This window comes from Strigops habroptila, chromosome 2, assembly GCF_004027225.2.
Source record: "Strigops habroptila isolate Jane chromosome 2, bStrHab1.2.pri, whole genome shotgun sequence".
NCBI lineage: Eukaryota > Metazoa > Chordata > Aves > Psittaciformes > Psittacidae > Strigops > Strigops habroptila.
The window spans coordinates 6,536,803-6,553,095 of NC_044278.2; the positions used below are offsets into that span (position 1 = coordinate 6,536,803).

Consider the following 16,293-nt stretch of genomic DNA (forward strand, 5'->3'; position numbering starts at 1 on the left):
ATCTACTTTAATAGCTGTATAGGAAAGCAGACTGGCCAACTGAGAAATTCTATCTCAGGGTTGTTTTAAACTGTTAGTAAAGCATATGACTCTCAAAATGTGGATTCTGTATTTTATTTTTCCCAGCATGTTTGAGTTTTACAGATGGCTAATATTTTATTCATCCCACAGCAGTAGCCCTGAAGCAAAGGGGATCGTTGGCCAATCTTTTTTAGTGTCAGTCGTTGGCATTTATTTTCATCTGCTGTGTATATATTACAAAAACCCAAAACAAAGCCACAAAAAACCCACAACACAAACAAAACAAGCCCCAACGAACAACAAACAAACCTGATCTAAACTTAAATCCTCAGTGCATGATTATTTAGCATCACCCTCCTACATTCTTTTGCTGCGAGGTAGAAGTACAATAACAATTTAAATGTCTTCCTGCTAAGTAGTGGAATTGAAGTAATCGTAAAAAGAAAATACACTGTGCCAAACAGTAGGAATGCTGGATTTTGCGAGGACTGTGCTTTTTATCAACTCACTGAGGCAAGTCTCCTTCTTGAAACAAATTCTTTTGAGAGAACTCTGTAAAAGAAACCTGGCTTTAAAATGCTTCCAACTCTCCCCATTTTGGAAGGCTTTCTGTATTCTGAAACATTGCTAATATGCGATTCTGGGTTATAACATTCGCCTTTCTTCTTAACAATGGGTTTGGATTCACTAGCCGCGCACCACATGCGTTATGTTGGAGTGCTGTTGTCAAACTCCATAATAATTAAAACACTGAAAGGAACATTTTGAAAATATGCATGTATCTTACTGGTCTGGGTTTTCTAAACAGTATGTAGTTGGAAGATGTGATTATGTTCATAAACTTCTTTGACGTGTGTTGCTATAATGTTTAATTGCTGAGTTAGGAACCTGTAAGGATTTGAATGTAAAAAGTTTCTTATTAAATATGATATGACTTATTTTTGAATCACTTTACTGTTTTTTCACACTTCAATGTGGTGAAAGTCTCTGCTAACATCAAGATTTTCTGCATGAGTGTTGTAAGTTTGTATAAAACTGTACTCTTATTTCTATAAGCTTTTATTTTGAGATTAAGATATTGACTTTTACTTTCTATGCTGGTTTCTAGGCATTTTATTGTTATTATTTTCTTTTGTCCAAGGACTCAGAAAAGGCCTTTGAGCTTTACAGCTTATCTAAAAGATTAAGCTATGTCCAGACCTAATTATACAGGGGTTGCATTTGCTCACAGCAGATCAGTTAAGTATATGTTCATCCGAACTGAGCTAGACTGTAAAACCTGGGCTGTTTAAGCACGGAAAGTTTGTGCTGCTGGCATCTATCACAAGTACATCAGATTTCTCTCTTGCTCTTTCTTTGGGAGCTCTGCACATCTTTCTCGCTTGTTCCATATCTCAGAGCAAAGTGCAGCACTAGGACATGTCACATTATACAGAAAGACCTGCTAAGGACCGTGTTCACAAACAGGCTTCTCTGACTCCAGGGGAACTTTGTAAGTAAAGCAGGTCTTTGTACGAATGGTATCAATGAATGCAAGCAGAGAATGTAAAATAAGCTTCTTGGGTAAGGGCTGTCACAACACTACTACCTAGTGTTTGAAATCCAAGCCATGGTTTCAGCCTGGCTACCCTCATATTAATTTAGAAATACATTTGAAAACAACAATGATAATCTACTAATATGAACTACTCTCTCCGTATGTATTTTCGCTAAAAGGTTGAGTAAGGGTTGAGTAGGCAGGTAGCACATCAGAGAGTGCACTGCTGAAAAACACTTGGGTAACATGGTCAGTGGAGTCTTCTATAGGGAGACTGTTATGAACTGGGAATGATCTGGAACAGGACAAGCTCACATGCAATACACCTAGCTCTGTAGCTGGTTTTCTGCTTGAGTTAACCATTTTTCTGTTTCTTCCAACTAATTCTTAAGCAAATAACCTTGCGTATCTCAAGTATGGCTCGAGTTAGGTATTAGTTACAGCTAGTATTTCAGCTGTGTGTAGAATTGTCTTTAGAAACAAACAGACAATTTGATTACATTTTTGTATAAACTTATTTTTATAGATTTTTTATATATAGTTTTGTATATATGTAAGTTCACAGTGGTGAGGCATTACAGTAATAGGTTGCTTTGCAACAGCGCTGTGTCCTGCAAACAGAATACTGCTTGTACCTTCAAAAATCACAAATGACCAAACATTCAGAATACAAGTAACTGTTTCCTTAATGACACCAAAACATATCCAGTACGTGAACTTAGAAATACTTTTGATTGTTTGGTTTTTTTTTTTACATCAGAGGAGTCTTAACATTGGCAGCCACAGCCTTGAGACTGAGAGCATCAGAGGTAAGTCTCTGGGCTCTTTCTTTGAGGAAAAGGTGGTGTAGGTAGCAGTACGAGGCTTTGCCTTTTCAAAGACTTAGAATAAGCACATAATTCTGTTTTTGAAAATACTGTAGTAAGTGCCCAAGCCCACTGAAAACAATGGCAAATAATAGTTAAAATTGTGAAGGTCTTGATGGCTTTTAAAACAAATGTTTTTTAGGAAGTTTAGAATTACATTGTCAGCATAACAGGGTTGAGCCAGCCTCAGGTGGAGGGCAGGAGGCAGCTGGCAGAAGAAAGATTTAATGTAGGCTCAAAGTAGCGATAAATCATTCCAGAAGGAATCTTGGGAATCATTTTCCTTGTGAACAGTAGGTAAGAAGAGGTTCAGAGCTGCAACCAAAAGAATTGTCTGATGGCTGATTTGTTCTGTTTCAAGAAAGCAAGACCAGGGGATCTCGTTAATGCATATAAATATCTCAAAGGCGGGTGCCAGGAGGATGGTGCCAGGCTCTTTTCAGTGGTACCCAGCGGTAGGACGAGGAGCATTGGCCATAAACTAGAACGCAAGAAGTTTCACCTCAACATGAGGAAGAACTTCTTTACGTTGAGGGTGGCAGAGCTCTGGGAGAGGCTGCCCAGGGGGGTTGTGGGGTCTCCCTCTCTGGAGACATCCCAAACCCACCTGGACACGTTCCTGTGTAACCTGCTCTGGGTGGCCCTGCCTTGACAGGGTGTTTGAACTAGATGATCTCCAAACGTCCTTTCCAACCTCAACCATTCTGTGATTTTCCTTTCTCTTTATTTGCTTGAGATAGTTGTACAGAACTGTGTGAAGACATAGTGCTGTGTTAATATTTGTTAATGAAAGTATAAGGCTTTATTTTCTTTGGAAGCGTTATAGCATTTTAAAAGTTGAAGGTTTCACTGTTGGTATCTTTGAATGTGGCTTCATTAATATTTATATATTCAAGAGTCCTGACATCTGTCACTTGGGCTGTTTAAAAACTTTTCTGTTTCAAATAAATGAGAAATTTAACAACTCCATTTATATTCGGCTACTATGGAGAAGTTTGCAAAAGTGTCTGATGCTGTACAGTCTTGCACAAAATTGTGTTTCCAGACATCTTTGTTCCTTGCCAGCTTTGACATCTATTGTAGTCCTCTCTGTAGTGTAATAAGCTTCTGGTGAATGCCCAGACTCCAAGGGTGACCTGATAATATTATTTTTTTTTTCATTGTTATTTTTGAATTGATGAACTGCTTTTGAAATGGTCCAAACTTTTAATTTCAAATTTTCTTATTTGGTGCTGTTAACAAATGCATAATTAATTTTAATTAAATTTATTCCTATAGCGAGAATATTACTGAACTTCCATTTTTGATGTATAACATATAAAAAGCTTTAACTTTTGTATGTATCAAACACTATTCAAGTGGTCTCTTTCTTCCATTTACATTAGTAACATAATCCTTTATGTACTCTTTCAAAATTAGAGGATGCAATTCTGGACTTACTGACACCAGTAAGAAAATTGCTATTTATTGAATATATTATGACAAAAGTTTTGCTATGTTCGTGTAACCTCATTCTGTTCCAGTCTGGTCCTTCATTCGCTTTTTAAGCCGATTATCCTCTCAGTTGGGGTACCAGTCAATACCCCACCGTACCCCATGCTGAAAGATTTAGCTAGAACTTCTTCGACGACATCTTCTGTTTGGGAAAGTTTTCTCTCATGGGTTTTGTATGTCTAAGTTGGGTCTTGTTTTTACTGGGTCTTGTTTTAGTTGTGTCGTGTTTTTGATGTTTTTCTTTTCTTTTTAACCTTTTCAATGTGTTGAGGAATATTTCTGTTCCTAAATATTTTAGTGAGCTCTTAGAAGTGATTAAGTAAATAATGTATGTCAGGCATGGACACATAGAGCATAGTAGAAATGACACAGTATCCACGTCACAGTATCCACGTCAGTCTCATTTTTATCAAGATGCAGCTTGAATCAGCATGAAAACATTATGAAACAGCAAAATGGAAATTGTTTCAGTGTTATAGCAATGAAAACAATTGTTACTTGTTTTTTTAAAGACTGCCTCAGAGCATGGAGTAAATCTTAAACCTGAAATATATTATTCTACACTGGGGGAGGAGTGTTGAAATGTAAACTTTCAGGACTGAAAGTTTCTAAGAGCAGGTTAGTAAAATAACCTATCCTCTCAGGGTCCCTTCTAGTCCAGATAACCGATCATGGTACTCTTTTCTTGCCCATAAGTATGAAGTGCAGAAGCTCGGAAGTCTCCTCACTAGAGCTTCACAGCAAAAACATTCATCTGCCCCTAGGAACTGAACGCTGTTGTCCGTGACACTACTAATATTTCATTGAGTGCTTGTTTAATGGAACACTACAAATAGCAAATGAAAGAATTATTTATTCCAGATAAATGTTTTGTCTGTGTAAATATGCTTCTACTAAATACGAACGTGCTGGCATAACCATCATGTGCTCTGCTTCTGTTGAAAAGTGTATCATAGTAAGCAGTGCCATGGTCTGTCTGCTGTGCCCGGCTGCTCCTCTGTGTAAGCTCGCTCCTCAGCCATCCAGCATTTCCTAATACAGGTTTAGAGGTGAAGAATCACTTGTTTTCTTGTTACTTGGGTGGGTTGAGGTTTTGTATGGTACAATAACTCCAACTTTTTAACATCAGTAGGAAATAAGTGAAGACAGGCCAACCTCAATAGGAAGGGGGAATGGGAAAGAAGCAAGTTACTGGTATACTACAACCCAGATAATTATACTTAATTTTAAACACTTTGAAGAGAGGGCACAGCTGTGCTTAAATGTTATCAAAATTTCACCTGAGATGTAAGACAGCAAGAGCTTTGGGGTAACCAAGCTAGCTCCTTTTACGATATGGTATGTGAGAATACATCAGCTGGCTTAGAGCTGTTTAAGGGATGTTGTTTAAGATGGGAACTGTAAGGGAATGTATTGGCTTCAGAAGGTGAAGATACTTCTGCTTTGTGCCATGCAGATGCATGAGCAAGCACAGACGTCTTAACCAGTTCCTGCAGTGCTCCCCAAAAAGCCTACTAGATAAGCCAGACACAGCCCTTGGAGATACGCAAAGGCGAACTATGGTGTCAACTGTGTCATTTTAATAGAGATGAATTAAAATATGTTTCACCAAAGTTTGAGGTGGGATTTTATTTCTTTCATTTACATTATACTTTACAGCAGTATTTTCCCCTTGAATTCAATTGAAATTTTCAAAAATTACTTTTCCAGTTTAAAATGAAGACATATGAGAGAGAAGAATGTACCATAAGTGGGAGAAATGTCTGTTAACAGGATTTCTGTTTCTCCCTTATTTGCTAAATAGGATGTGTTAGGAATGGAGTACTATAAATGTGATTTGAGGAGAGTGTTTTAGAAATCCTTATCACTGAACTTTGGAAGTGCTGTGATCAGCTAAATATGGTATAGAAGCAGCTTGTTAAATATTGCAAGTTGCCGTATATGTAAAAAAAGAAAAAGAGAGATCTTTTGATAGAGAGGAAAAACTTCATGACACTTACTCTCAGGTGAAGATTAGCCCTATCTGGGCTTGACAGCCTGTGTACCAAGCAATAGCATGGTGTGATTTGAAATGGCTGGTATATTAAAACAGGAAAATCGGAGTACTGGACCTTTTAAAAGTAATATAAAATTAGTACAGTATCTTGCAAGAGCACAGACTCAGTAAGCATTTGTCAGCTTCTATAACAAAAGAGAAATCGTGAAGCCTCTTGAATTTAAATGAAGTCTCTATCGGAATATTTGCTTTCCTGGGTTGTTTGTATTAACCTGTGCCTGTTTGCCTTAATGACTGAAGGAAGAATAAAGCTGATTGTTTGCTTTAAAAAAGATATTTATTCTAAGTGACGTATATTACAAAGGTACCTCTTTTAGAGGAGAAAAGGTCAGTAAACAGTGAATGACTTTTATAAAAGTATAAGAAGTAATAAAATACTAGGGATGAATACAGCTTCTAAAGTTAACGTTTTCCTGCTGAGCAGCATTGTGCAACTTTCCATTGCCAAAAGCTATGTCATGAATAATGTGTTTATATACACACAGGTTTCATGGGTTTGTAAATTTTTTTTATGCTGTACTTAATTCTTTCCACTATAAGAATCTACATGTTCGTTTCTTGGGGAGGAAAAATAGAAACCAATTTTCAGAGTTGTTGAAATGTTTTAAGTTTGATTCGAAGCATTTACAGACAGGTAAGTGAAGGGAGGAGGGTCATCTGCAGAATCTCCAGGATTGGCACAAACAAGTCTCCCAAACTCTTTGAATCCATAAGCGGTTTCTCTGTGACCGGTATTGGGGGTTTTTTAATATAGAAGTCTCAAAAGAAGAGATGGAGTGTGTGTTGTCCCAATTAAGGTTTTGCCAGAGCTGATATTCCCCAACACATTAATCTTATTTTATGAGATGGTTATGTAGAAACTTTCACAACTACCAGTAGTTATCAAAAAGCAAAAAGCTGTGGTTCATATATCTAAAGATAACATTGTGTAAAATTCATTTTGGGTTATCTTGAAGGGGGGCGTGTTATCTGATCTATTTATTTCATTTCTTCAGATCTTCAACAATTAATCATAGATTTTGGAAGAAATTGCAGATAGTATTGCAGTCTGATCCTTATGATGTTGGGGAGGCCCATCATCATCGTTTTCTTTTGGATTTCTCAAGGCAGAGGGGGAGGCTTAAAGCCTGAGCAGGCGAATGTCCGCTATTTAAAAGCTTGGATATTTAGATGATAGGTAGGACCTTTGAAAGTGCTATCTACCTAGGCTGACTATGTGAAAATATAGTACAGCCTTCCATGTTAGTTTTATGAGTATAGTCTGTAAGAGGAATGAGCATTGTCATGTCCTGGAAAAGAATGGAGCCTGTGGTATATAGGAAGAGGAAGCATTGTTTTTGCTGCTTTTATTCTCTGATCCTTTTCTAGGCACTTGCTTTTAGCCACTCTTAGAAATGGGCAACTAAACAGACACATAATTCTGATTCAACAGGGTTTACTGCCTGGAATGTCATACCTGAATAGAGTCAAAGCTGTACTTCCAGACAGTTTGCTGTGATAAATTGAGATTGAGAAGTACTAATGAAGAAAAGAGGGGGCTGTAAAAGCAGAAAAAGTTGTTATAGTAGAAGCCTTCATTTAGTGCTATATAAATTAAATCAATGTTATTCTGGTGGAAGAACAAGAAACTACATTTCCAGATAACCTGTAAGATTTCTTCTTGGAGCATTAGGTCAGACATGCCAGGGATTTCCTCAAAATTCCATTCCGTAGCTGCCCTGGATCTTCTAGTCAGCTACTGTGGATAGAGTACTGTATCCCTAGTGTGATCTAGGGTAACCATTTTAAGGACTCAGTACTTTCCTATGTCTTGGATGGATTGGAGGCGTGCTTGTGGTTTTTCATGGTTGTTATCGCACCAGAGGAGAGGCATTCTTTGATCCTTTAATACAGGCAAGGTAAAGCATCCCCTGTCTTCTCCCATTGAAGATATGGAAGATCAGCGTTTCAAAGCAAATATGGTATTTATCCTGATTTTCGTCTTATCATAGATTGGAAGGAGACAATATCTAGTATTTTAAAAAAAATGGGAGAAAATAGTTTTCTCACAGAACTGGCTTTACCAAGATCTCTCTTTTTAGCACTACTTCGTGCATGAGATTTCCTCTAGCCTGTGTTTTTTGTAGGAATTACAATAGAATTGTTTGCCTGAATTTGGGTTTGGGGTGTTTTTTGTCTTTTCTGGACCAATATGTCATTGAATACCAGTGCTAGAGAAATTAGAAAAATACGAAGGACTCCAAGTCATGTAACCCAAGTGTTTCAGGAGGAGTCCATTTGGAATTTCACTTTACTGTACTGTTGTATTGATGACAAGATTAAATAAATGCTTGTAATGAAGATCATCCTCTTGTAATTTGAAGGCACTATAGTTTCTTATTTGTTTTTAGTAGTGTGAATGTTAAGAAGAATATTTGGTACAAACATGAGTAAATACAAAGTATCAAAATTGCTCAATATCCAAGACTTTTACAACTAGGGAAAATGAGGGTTATTTCTTTGAAATACTTATTTTTTTGAAATAATGGGAAATATCATATGCTATCTAGATCTGATTTACATTGATTCTCTTTATAATCTGCAGATTGTTGCATTGTCGTTGCTCACAAAAGTAGCGAAGTTAAATTCAAATCAGTTACAACTCCTGGATGAGTTGATTATCTGCCTGGTGTAAATTGGTGTAATGTTACTTACTTTGATAGAAATACGTTAAGGTGGAACTGTTGAAATTTTGTCCCAATGTGTCCAGTCTCCAGCTCATCAGTGTTAAACAGGGTCTTTTTTCACAGTGTTTTAGGTCATTTAAAAACTTGTTCAGCCTTATACACCTAATTAAACTTCTTACCTTCGATGTATAAAAAAACCTACTTGCTTTAACTGCTTTTAAGGTATTTAATGTCATACTTAATGTAAAATACAAACAAAACAAAATAACAGGCATCTCTTGACACTGCCTGCTGCATCTTTTAAATGTGCTTTCAGTCTTCTTAGCCTAATTCTTTGAGAGAGAATTGCTAGTAGAGATGTCTAAAGAAGAGAGATCAAGAAAACTTTAATGACCTAGGGGGCACAGCTTCAAAGCAGTCATCAGCAGCATAACTACTTCGTGGTGTAAATGCATTTCTAGCCTAATAAACAAGTGTGATGTAAATCTTCATTATAGCAGTAGGAAGTTAATTCATTTGTTGGAATTGTGATCTTGAAATCTTGTCCATAGTAAAGTTGTCCAATATGTGCCGTATGTAGGAAATAACAAACTTGAATTAATTCCTAGATAAAATTAGTATGCATTGCACTTCCATGAGTTGTCTTTGTTTTGTTTCTCTAATCAAAATTTCAGTTAATTTCAGCTTTGTTCTCTTCCACATTAGTTCCATTGTCTTGATTTGCATCATTTGTAGCAGCTGGCTTCTTGTCAATCTGTAGTTTGGACCTTTACATCAAACAGCAAATTAATTGCAGGAAAAGAAATCCCAATAGTACTGCTATGTTTAGAGGCTTTCACAATTATCAAGAAATGAATGTTGCTGATTCTTGTCAGAAATGCGAAGTTGAACATGGGGAAGGAGGCAGCGGATGCTTCACGGGTACCATTAGTTCTCTCTTGAAATAAGTGTTGGTCAGTTCTTTGTACCTTCCTTTTCCTAGACCTGCCCCTCAATTGTTGTGAAGTTAAATTAGGAAAAAATAGCAATTAAGGGAAAAAAAATTAGTGAGGTGTATTTTTGTTAAAAGATGCCTAGCCTTAACATGTCTGAAGTGCAGAAGCACACTCTGGAGTTTATTGGAAGGCCTGCTTGCATTCCAAATGTTAGTTCCTTTTCCCTCTGCCACATCTTAAAAACATAACCAAAAATGCCTACTTGGATTTGTTCTGTCAGTATTTATGAACTCATCTTTTCCTTTCTCAAAAGAGAAATGAAGAGACTCTTTTAAAATCAAGCAACACACACAAAAAGCTCATGAGTACGTTGTCCAGAAGGCACCCATATAAAGTCGTTTGAAGTGCGAGCAGTCAGTGTTTAGACTCTCAACGTGCTTTTCAGACATCAGCAAATAATTTAGTCTTCTATCAAGTTGCTGCACTATGTTAAATTCCTTTTTTTCTTAATGAGCAGCAGTAATGGCTAGAACAATAAATCACATCGCTTTTGTATTTTGCTGCACTTCTATTGTTCCTTGGAAAAAAAAAAGACAAAAAAAACCCAACAAAATGCAGCATTCAAACAACTGGTGCGGAAACAGGCAAAGCAAGTGGAGGCAGGGCAGTTGGTATGTGGTATAAACACAAAGGAGATATTCTCTACTTACGGAGAAATACTCTATTTAAATGATAAGCTATTTTAGTCTAATTTATTTGCTAGCTTATATTGCTTATTTTCCCTTGTTTTCTGTTTTTCCTGAACTAATAGGTATAATTTCCTTGGCTGTCTTTTCAAGATACATATCTCTGACTTTCTGATGGTTTTTGCTATGTTTAACTGAACTATCTCATGTAGTCTACCTTTTCAATAGTGTGTAGATCACAACAGAGGGTAATACTTTTCCCAGCTCTTAAGAGAGTATTGAATTTGGTTAGATACAGTGTCTGTTTGTAGCAGTATCTTCTCTCATTTACCCTACCCTATGGTTAGCACAGTTTAAGAGCTCAGTCCAGCATTATTCCAAGGTCATTTTCAAAGTCCTGCTGTGACTCTGATTCTTTTATATTTGTTCCTGGTTTTGAGCTGAATATGAAATTTAGTGATTCAGCTTTTGAACGGGAAATTTAATTTGCAACTTGTCAGTTCATTTACAAAACGGATACACTGTGAAGGATTCTCCTGAAAATGGATGCTGCCGTGAAGGATTCTCTTTAATATATATTCAGCCTTTCTCTTTTGATCTCTGTTTATTGCTTTGTTCCTGTGAAGCATGGAAATACACAAAAATCACTTCAAAAATCTAAATTCATAGCTGTCGCTGCTGACCATATCCTCCAGGCCTTGCAGGCAGCAAGTCAGCAGGAGGTGGCTGCACATGCAAGGTATCCATCCAGGAAACAACACTTGCCTTCTCTTAGCATCCCTGCCCCTTCGTCTGCCTGCAAACTCCAGTTTACTGGCGAAACTTGAGTTACTGCTTGTAGAAATGGTCAGAATCCTTTGTTGTAAAAATTAGAAACCCTCTTAAATTTTATCACATTACCTCCCATACATGTTTCCAGGTACAGCACTTGTTGTCTCTGTTTTATGGTGCATATGCGTTCTGTGTAATCTCTATGAAATGTCTGTGATGAATCAACTATTGCAGGCTTTGAAATGTTTGTTTAACTTTCAAGATACTTAATGCTTTTTAATCCTGTATAGAATGAATAGCCCAAAATGACTGAGAGTCTGCTAAGCAGCATGTTATAGTGCAAGTTATAACCATTAAGCCCATTTGGATTTGTCTCGAACTGTAATAATGACAGTATATAAAACAAGGAAAGTTTGGATACATCAAAGTAATTCAAAATACTGAGTCCCAAATGAGGGGTTTCTGTGAATCTGTAGCTTTGACAGCTGAAATTTTCTTCTGTAAGAGAAACTAAGCTTTTTCTTGATTAAATTTCAACTTTTTTGCTACTTTTTTTTAATGGCATGCAATCCAAGTCTGAATAAACCTATTCCTTGTCTTAAAGTAATGTCTGTTCAGTAGTTGTGTGGGCTAGTATGAGACTGGCAAACTTGTGAAGCATTACAGCTGTAGAAAACCACATTGCAATACAATGGCATTTACAGGCAAGCAAAGGAGCATGAACCGTTGGGCACACAGAGGAACCCTGTGCTCAGACATGCTTCATCCCAGCCTGAAATGTGTTTCTGGTGCTTGTGACACCGTTATGTTTGGGAAAGAAGCTCCTCTTGCGAGGTTGCTGAATTGACATGTACTGTTAGGTCCCTGGATTGTCATACCCCTTAATCACTTGTTTTCAGTATCAGATACTGAATGCATCATGGTTAACCATCGTGCTTTACTCTCTATGATCTAGCCTGCTACTTGAACTAGGATGCCTTTTTGAACTCTTCTAGGAAGTTGAGGAACTGAAATTCAAGTAATCCTTTTGAATAGCTATTTTTATGCCACTGGAAACAATGACAACAGTACTTACAGCCAGGATAAAAAGTGGTTGAAGTGCAGCCAACTGGTCTTTTGATTGTTTGAAGCTTAATTGATAAAATGGGAGATTTCTGTGGTTATGTGAATAGTAGCACTGATTCAGTTAAATGCTCAAAACCGCTGGATATCTACTGTTAAAGTGATGTTTTTAGGTTTCAGAGTGACTCTAAAACTTGTATCCTGGTTGACTGAATTTCTTTTGCTGTTATGAATGGATGGGAATGAGAATTTTTTTCAGGCATGGCACGATAGCATAAAGGTTATAATTCATTGACCACTTTTACACTTCCCCTGGAGTCCATGGGTAGTTTTATTGGCCAAACAAACCTGTTAGCAAGCATGAAAGTTCTGAGAGATATTTGAATAATAAAATGACCAATTTATATATGCAGCATTATTCTTTGGAATTTAAAACTTGCAGAAAGAAAATATATTTTCATGTATTTTACTTTTGCAGTTTTAGTGTATTTTTTAGCAGGTGAATTCATGGATCCTGAATATTTTTAAATACAGGTAATGAATTTGGACATCCAGAATGGCTCGACTTCCCCAGAATAGGGAACAATGAGAGCTACCACTATGCCAGAAGACAGTTTAATCTTACTGAGGATCATCTTCTTCGCTATAGATTCCTAAATGCATTTGATAGAGATATGAATAAATTGGAGGAAAGGTTTGGCTGGCTTGCATCTCCCCCGGTAAGCTATAGATACTAAATGATAAGTTTTTAGTCACCAGCTGGCTACATGTTCAGAATAACAATACCAAATTTGCATGCAGAAATTTTAAACAGCACTTTATTATGCAGTATGTAATGCCCAACCATATATTTCAAGTTGTCAAAACATGTCACTGAAATATCTTCCACAGATAATAGAAATCTGAAACAAGTCTCCTTTTAGCTTCATAGCCAGCTCTTTTCCTATGATTTTTGCTGGTTTTATTTAGTAACTGTAGATAGGATAAAGCAGACTATAAAATTGTCTGTAATCCAATCCAGGGATTGCTTTGGGAAAGCATAAATTGTTCTGACTGTTTACTTCGTATAAATAAATACTCTGTTACTGAGAAAACACTTCAGTACAGTCTAAGTTATATTCTTCTGGTCTTCAAACTGTCACTTTTGTGTTTGCCTTTTTTACCCAAATGCTGCACTGTACTTTTTATAAAAGCAACTCAGTTATTACAATTTCTCAGTTTAATTGTTCCATACTGGTCGTAATCCACTTGAAAGAACTTTTTAAATTGATGTCTAGTTAGTTATTTATGGCTTTTGCAAATAGAACAAAGGTGGTATGTGCAGCAGTTTAATGTGGCTTATCGAAGGCATCTCTCACACAGATTTAAAAAACAAACAAACAAACCCCCCATATCCAGTGCTTCATTATCTAAATTACGTACAGTAGATGTGATGCAGACCCCCATAGCAAGTATTTTGGAAGATTTGATATGATAAAAGGAATCCATTTTTTGCTAACGCATGATAAAAAGACCACCTTACAAATACTGAGCAAGTATTTTTCATGTGCTCTATAATGAACGTGCTTCTTCCTCTTTAACTTTACATTACCTTATAAAAAGTAAGCTATAGTTTAGTAATCAATATTATGTGATATTACATAGGTAAACAATTTTGATATTTCAGTTTGCATGTTAATGCCTTCATGTTGCTTGAATCTTTGTTTTACTTGAAATAAGGAACAGAAGTAGTGGTGGGTTGGTTTTTTTTCCCCTTGTTAATTCAGTTAGAAGTGAAATATTTTATAAATTGCATTTTTATTTTTCTTTTTCTTTCGTAGGCCTATGTGAGTGAAAAGCATGAAGCCAACAAGGTCATAGCATTTGAGAGAGCTGGTCTCCTTTTTGTTTTCAACTTCCATCCCTATCAAAGTTACGTGGACTACAGAGTGGGTGTTGCAACTCCAGGAAAATATCCTTTTCTTTGTTGTTTTGCTTGTACAGAAAAGCTCTAGAAGTTGAAGACTAATTTTATTTCTGTTTTCTAATATGAATGCAAACTGTAGTTAAAAGGTAAGAAACCACTTATTTGTCATCAGCGTAATCTTGCTTTAATTCTTTAAGCAAAAGAAAATTTAGAGATTTGCCCGCTTCATAAGAGATCATTTTGGAGGAACCAAAAGTAAAAATCACAGTTTAAATACTACAAGTTCAGGTTCCCTTCTGATGGCTTGTTTTTTTGGAACTATGTTGAGGCACGAAAAAGTAAGTAGCTCCTACTTCTTAAATAAACTACAGAAAGTGACCACAGTAAGATAAGGCTGTGCATGCAGTCACACAGGAAAGTGCATTAGCTTAAACCTTTATCAGGAAGGCTGTACAATTTCAGTTTTATAATTGGGTGGACTGAGCATGTGTTCTTACCTCAGCTGAGGAGTAAATGTTTACTCTTGTATAATGGGCTGGGTTTGCCTTTTTGTCCAAGTTCTTAGCATTGAGGGAGATTCAAAAAATTAATGCTAACTTGCCAAAGGAATTTAATTTGCCGCTATTCAGTCTATTTCAAGTCCTTTGACAAACTTGTGGCAGTTTAAAGCAGTGCAGTTCAGTTTTGGCCTACTCTTTTTATTTATGAGCAATTTCAGGGAACTATTGCCATATCTCAATTGCTTCAGTTCAGTGTATTGCTCTATCTCCTGAGCACTTACGAATTGACCTACAGGGTCTCAGGAACGTAGCAGGATTCTGGTTTGGAAACATCGGGTCAAACCCACCTTCGTCAGTGATTTCTTCTGCTAACTGTGTGCTGCTACTGGAACTCATGGCAGAGGTAGAATGGGGTAGTAAATTGGAGTAGGAAAACCTTAATCTGATGGTGTGAGATATACCAACACTTCACTGTCATAGCCTTCAGGTATTCACCCATCTAAATTGATGTTACTGCACTTCATCTGTCTTTGAAATTCTTTGCATTCTGCAGATGGAAAAGATGGAAGTTTAGTGTTAAGGACTACAACATAACTAATGTGACTTTTTTTTCTCTGATACTTATACAGATACAATTAAATGCAATCCACTTTTTGTTGTTCAGTTTCTGCCTTCTTTTTTCAAAGATTCTAGATGTTGAGAGATGTTTAAGAAATTTTTTGTAAAAAATCTCGCTGTCTCACTCGTAAGAACTTTTATATCGTTTATTTTCTCTTTTCCATAGCACATCTTTATCAGGCTTGTATTTAATTATGATTAATATGAGGCTATTTTCCTAACTTCATTGTCTGGTAGGTGCTAAACTAATTGAATACCTAGGCATTGTTTTTTGGGGTAAGTGCTCCACACATATTGTTACAAAATTTCAGCTCCTTGGTACTTATAGCTGAGAATAATCTGTACTCAAGACTTCTGAAACTCTTTGGGCTTTCTTTGTGCTCATGGAAATATTTTTATGACCATTTTGTTGACTAAATATAAGCAGCCTTTTGGTTTTTTGTCAGTGCTCTAAATTCTTCAGTCATTTCAGAAACGTTGCATATATTTTACTCCACCAGAATGTCCTTTCTCCTCGTACATTAGGCATTTACCGTTTGTGTAGAATCCTGAGCGCATTGCTCCTGTTTCAGCTGAAGCTGCTCTGTGGTAGCTCTTCTGAAGCAAACTGCAAAATCTGCTTTCCACTAGTTTTACTTTGTAAATCAAGGCCCAGGGTTGGGTTTCAGTAAGTTGATCTGCTGCTAGTTCACTGGGCATCGAAACAGCTTGCTGCTATATCATGGCCAGAAACAGCAATTGCTAATTGATTCTTCTTGTTTTGTTTTGAGGTTTGGTTTTGTGGTTTTTTTTTTTTTGCTATTCACTTAGTATTAGATGCTCAGGGATTTTTTTACATCCCTTTACATTTATTTTGGTTCACTGAAAAATCATAGTGAAATTTAAAGCCAGCTGAAGGGTGTTCAAAACAACTATGATATAAACAAGGCATACAGGTGATGTTTAATATTGGCAATTGATACTGTATTTTTTAATATGTTAGTGTCAGTACACATCCTTGTCTTTTAGGCGCATGCAGTATCATTTTTCTTACATCACGTATTATAAACTTTTTAAGTTTAAAAGGCCTTTGTTAAAGCATAAACATCCATATCAGTTTTTCATTCGCTATCCTAAAGTTTTTATTGTGAATAGAACTGCCAGTTACCAATAGGGTATTTGCTTCTGTTAAGGTG

The 16,293-nt window shown here is 36.5% G+C and overlaps 1 protein-coding gene across 2 annotated transcripts in view; it reads left to right on the forward strand.

Moving 5' to 3' along the window:
* Nucleotides 1-16,293, forward strand: part of GBE1 (1,4-alpha-glucan branching enzyme 1) — a 149,793-nt gene that overhangs the window by 109,532 nt on the left and 23,968 nt on the right. Inside the window, exons 13-14 of one of the 2 annotated variants that reach the window (XM_030471566.1) lie at nt 12,629-12,813; nt 13,915-14,045. In XM_030471566.1, the coding sequence (XP_030327426.1) occupies nt 12,629-12,813; nt 13,915-14,045 (316 nt within the window). Of the gene's footprint in view, nt 1-12,628; nt 12,835-13,914; nt 14,046-16,293 lie in introns of those variants that run through there. The other variant, XM_030471567.1, reaches the window with a different exon arrangement.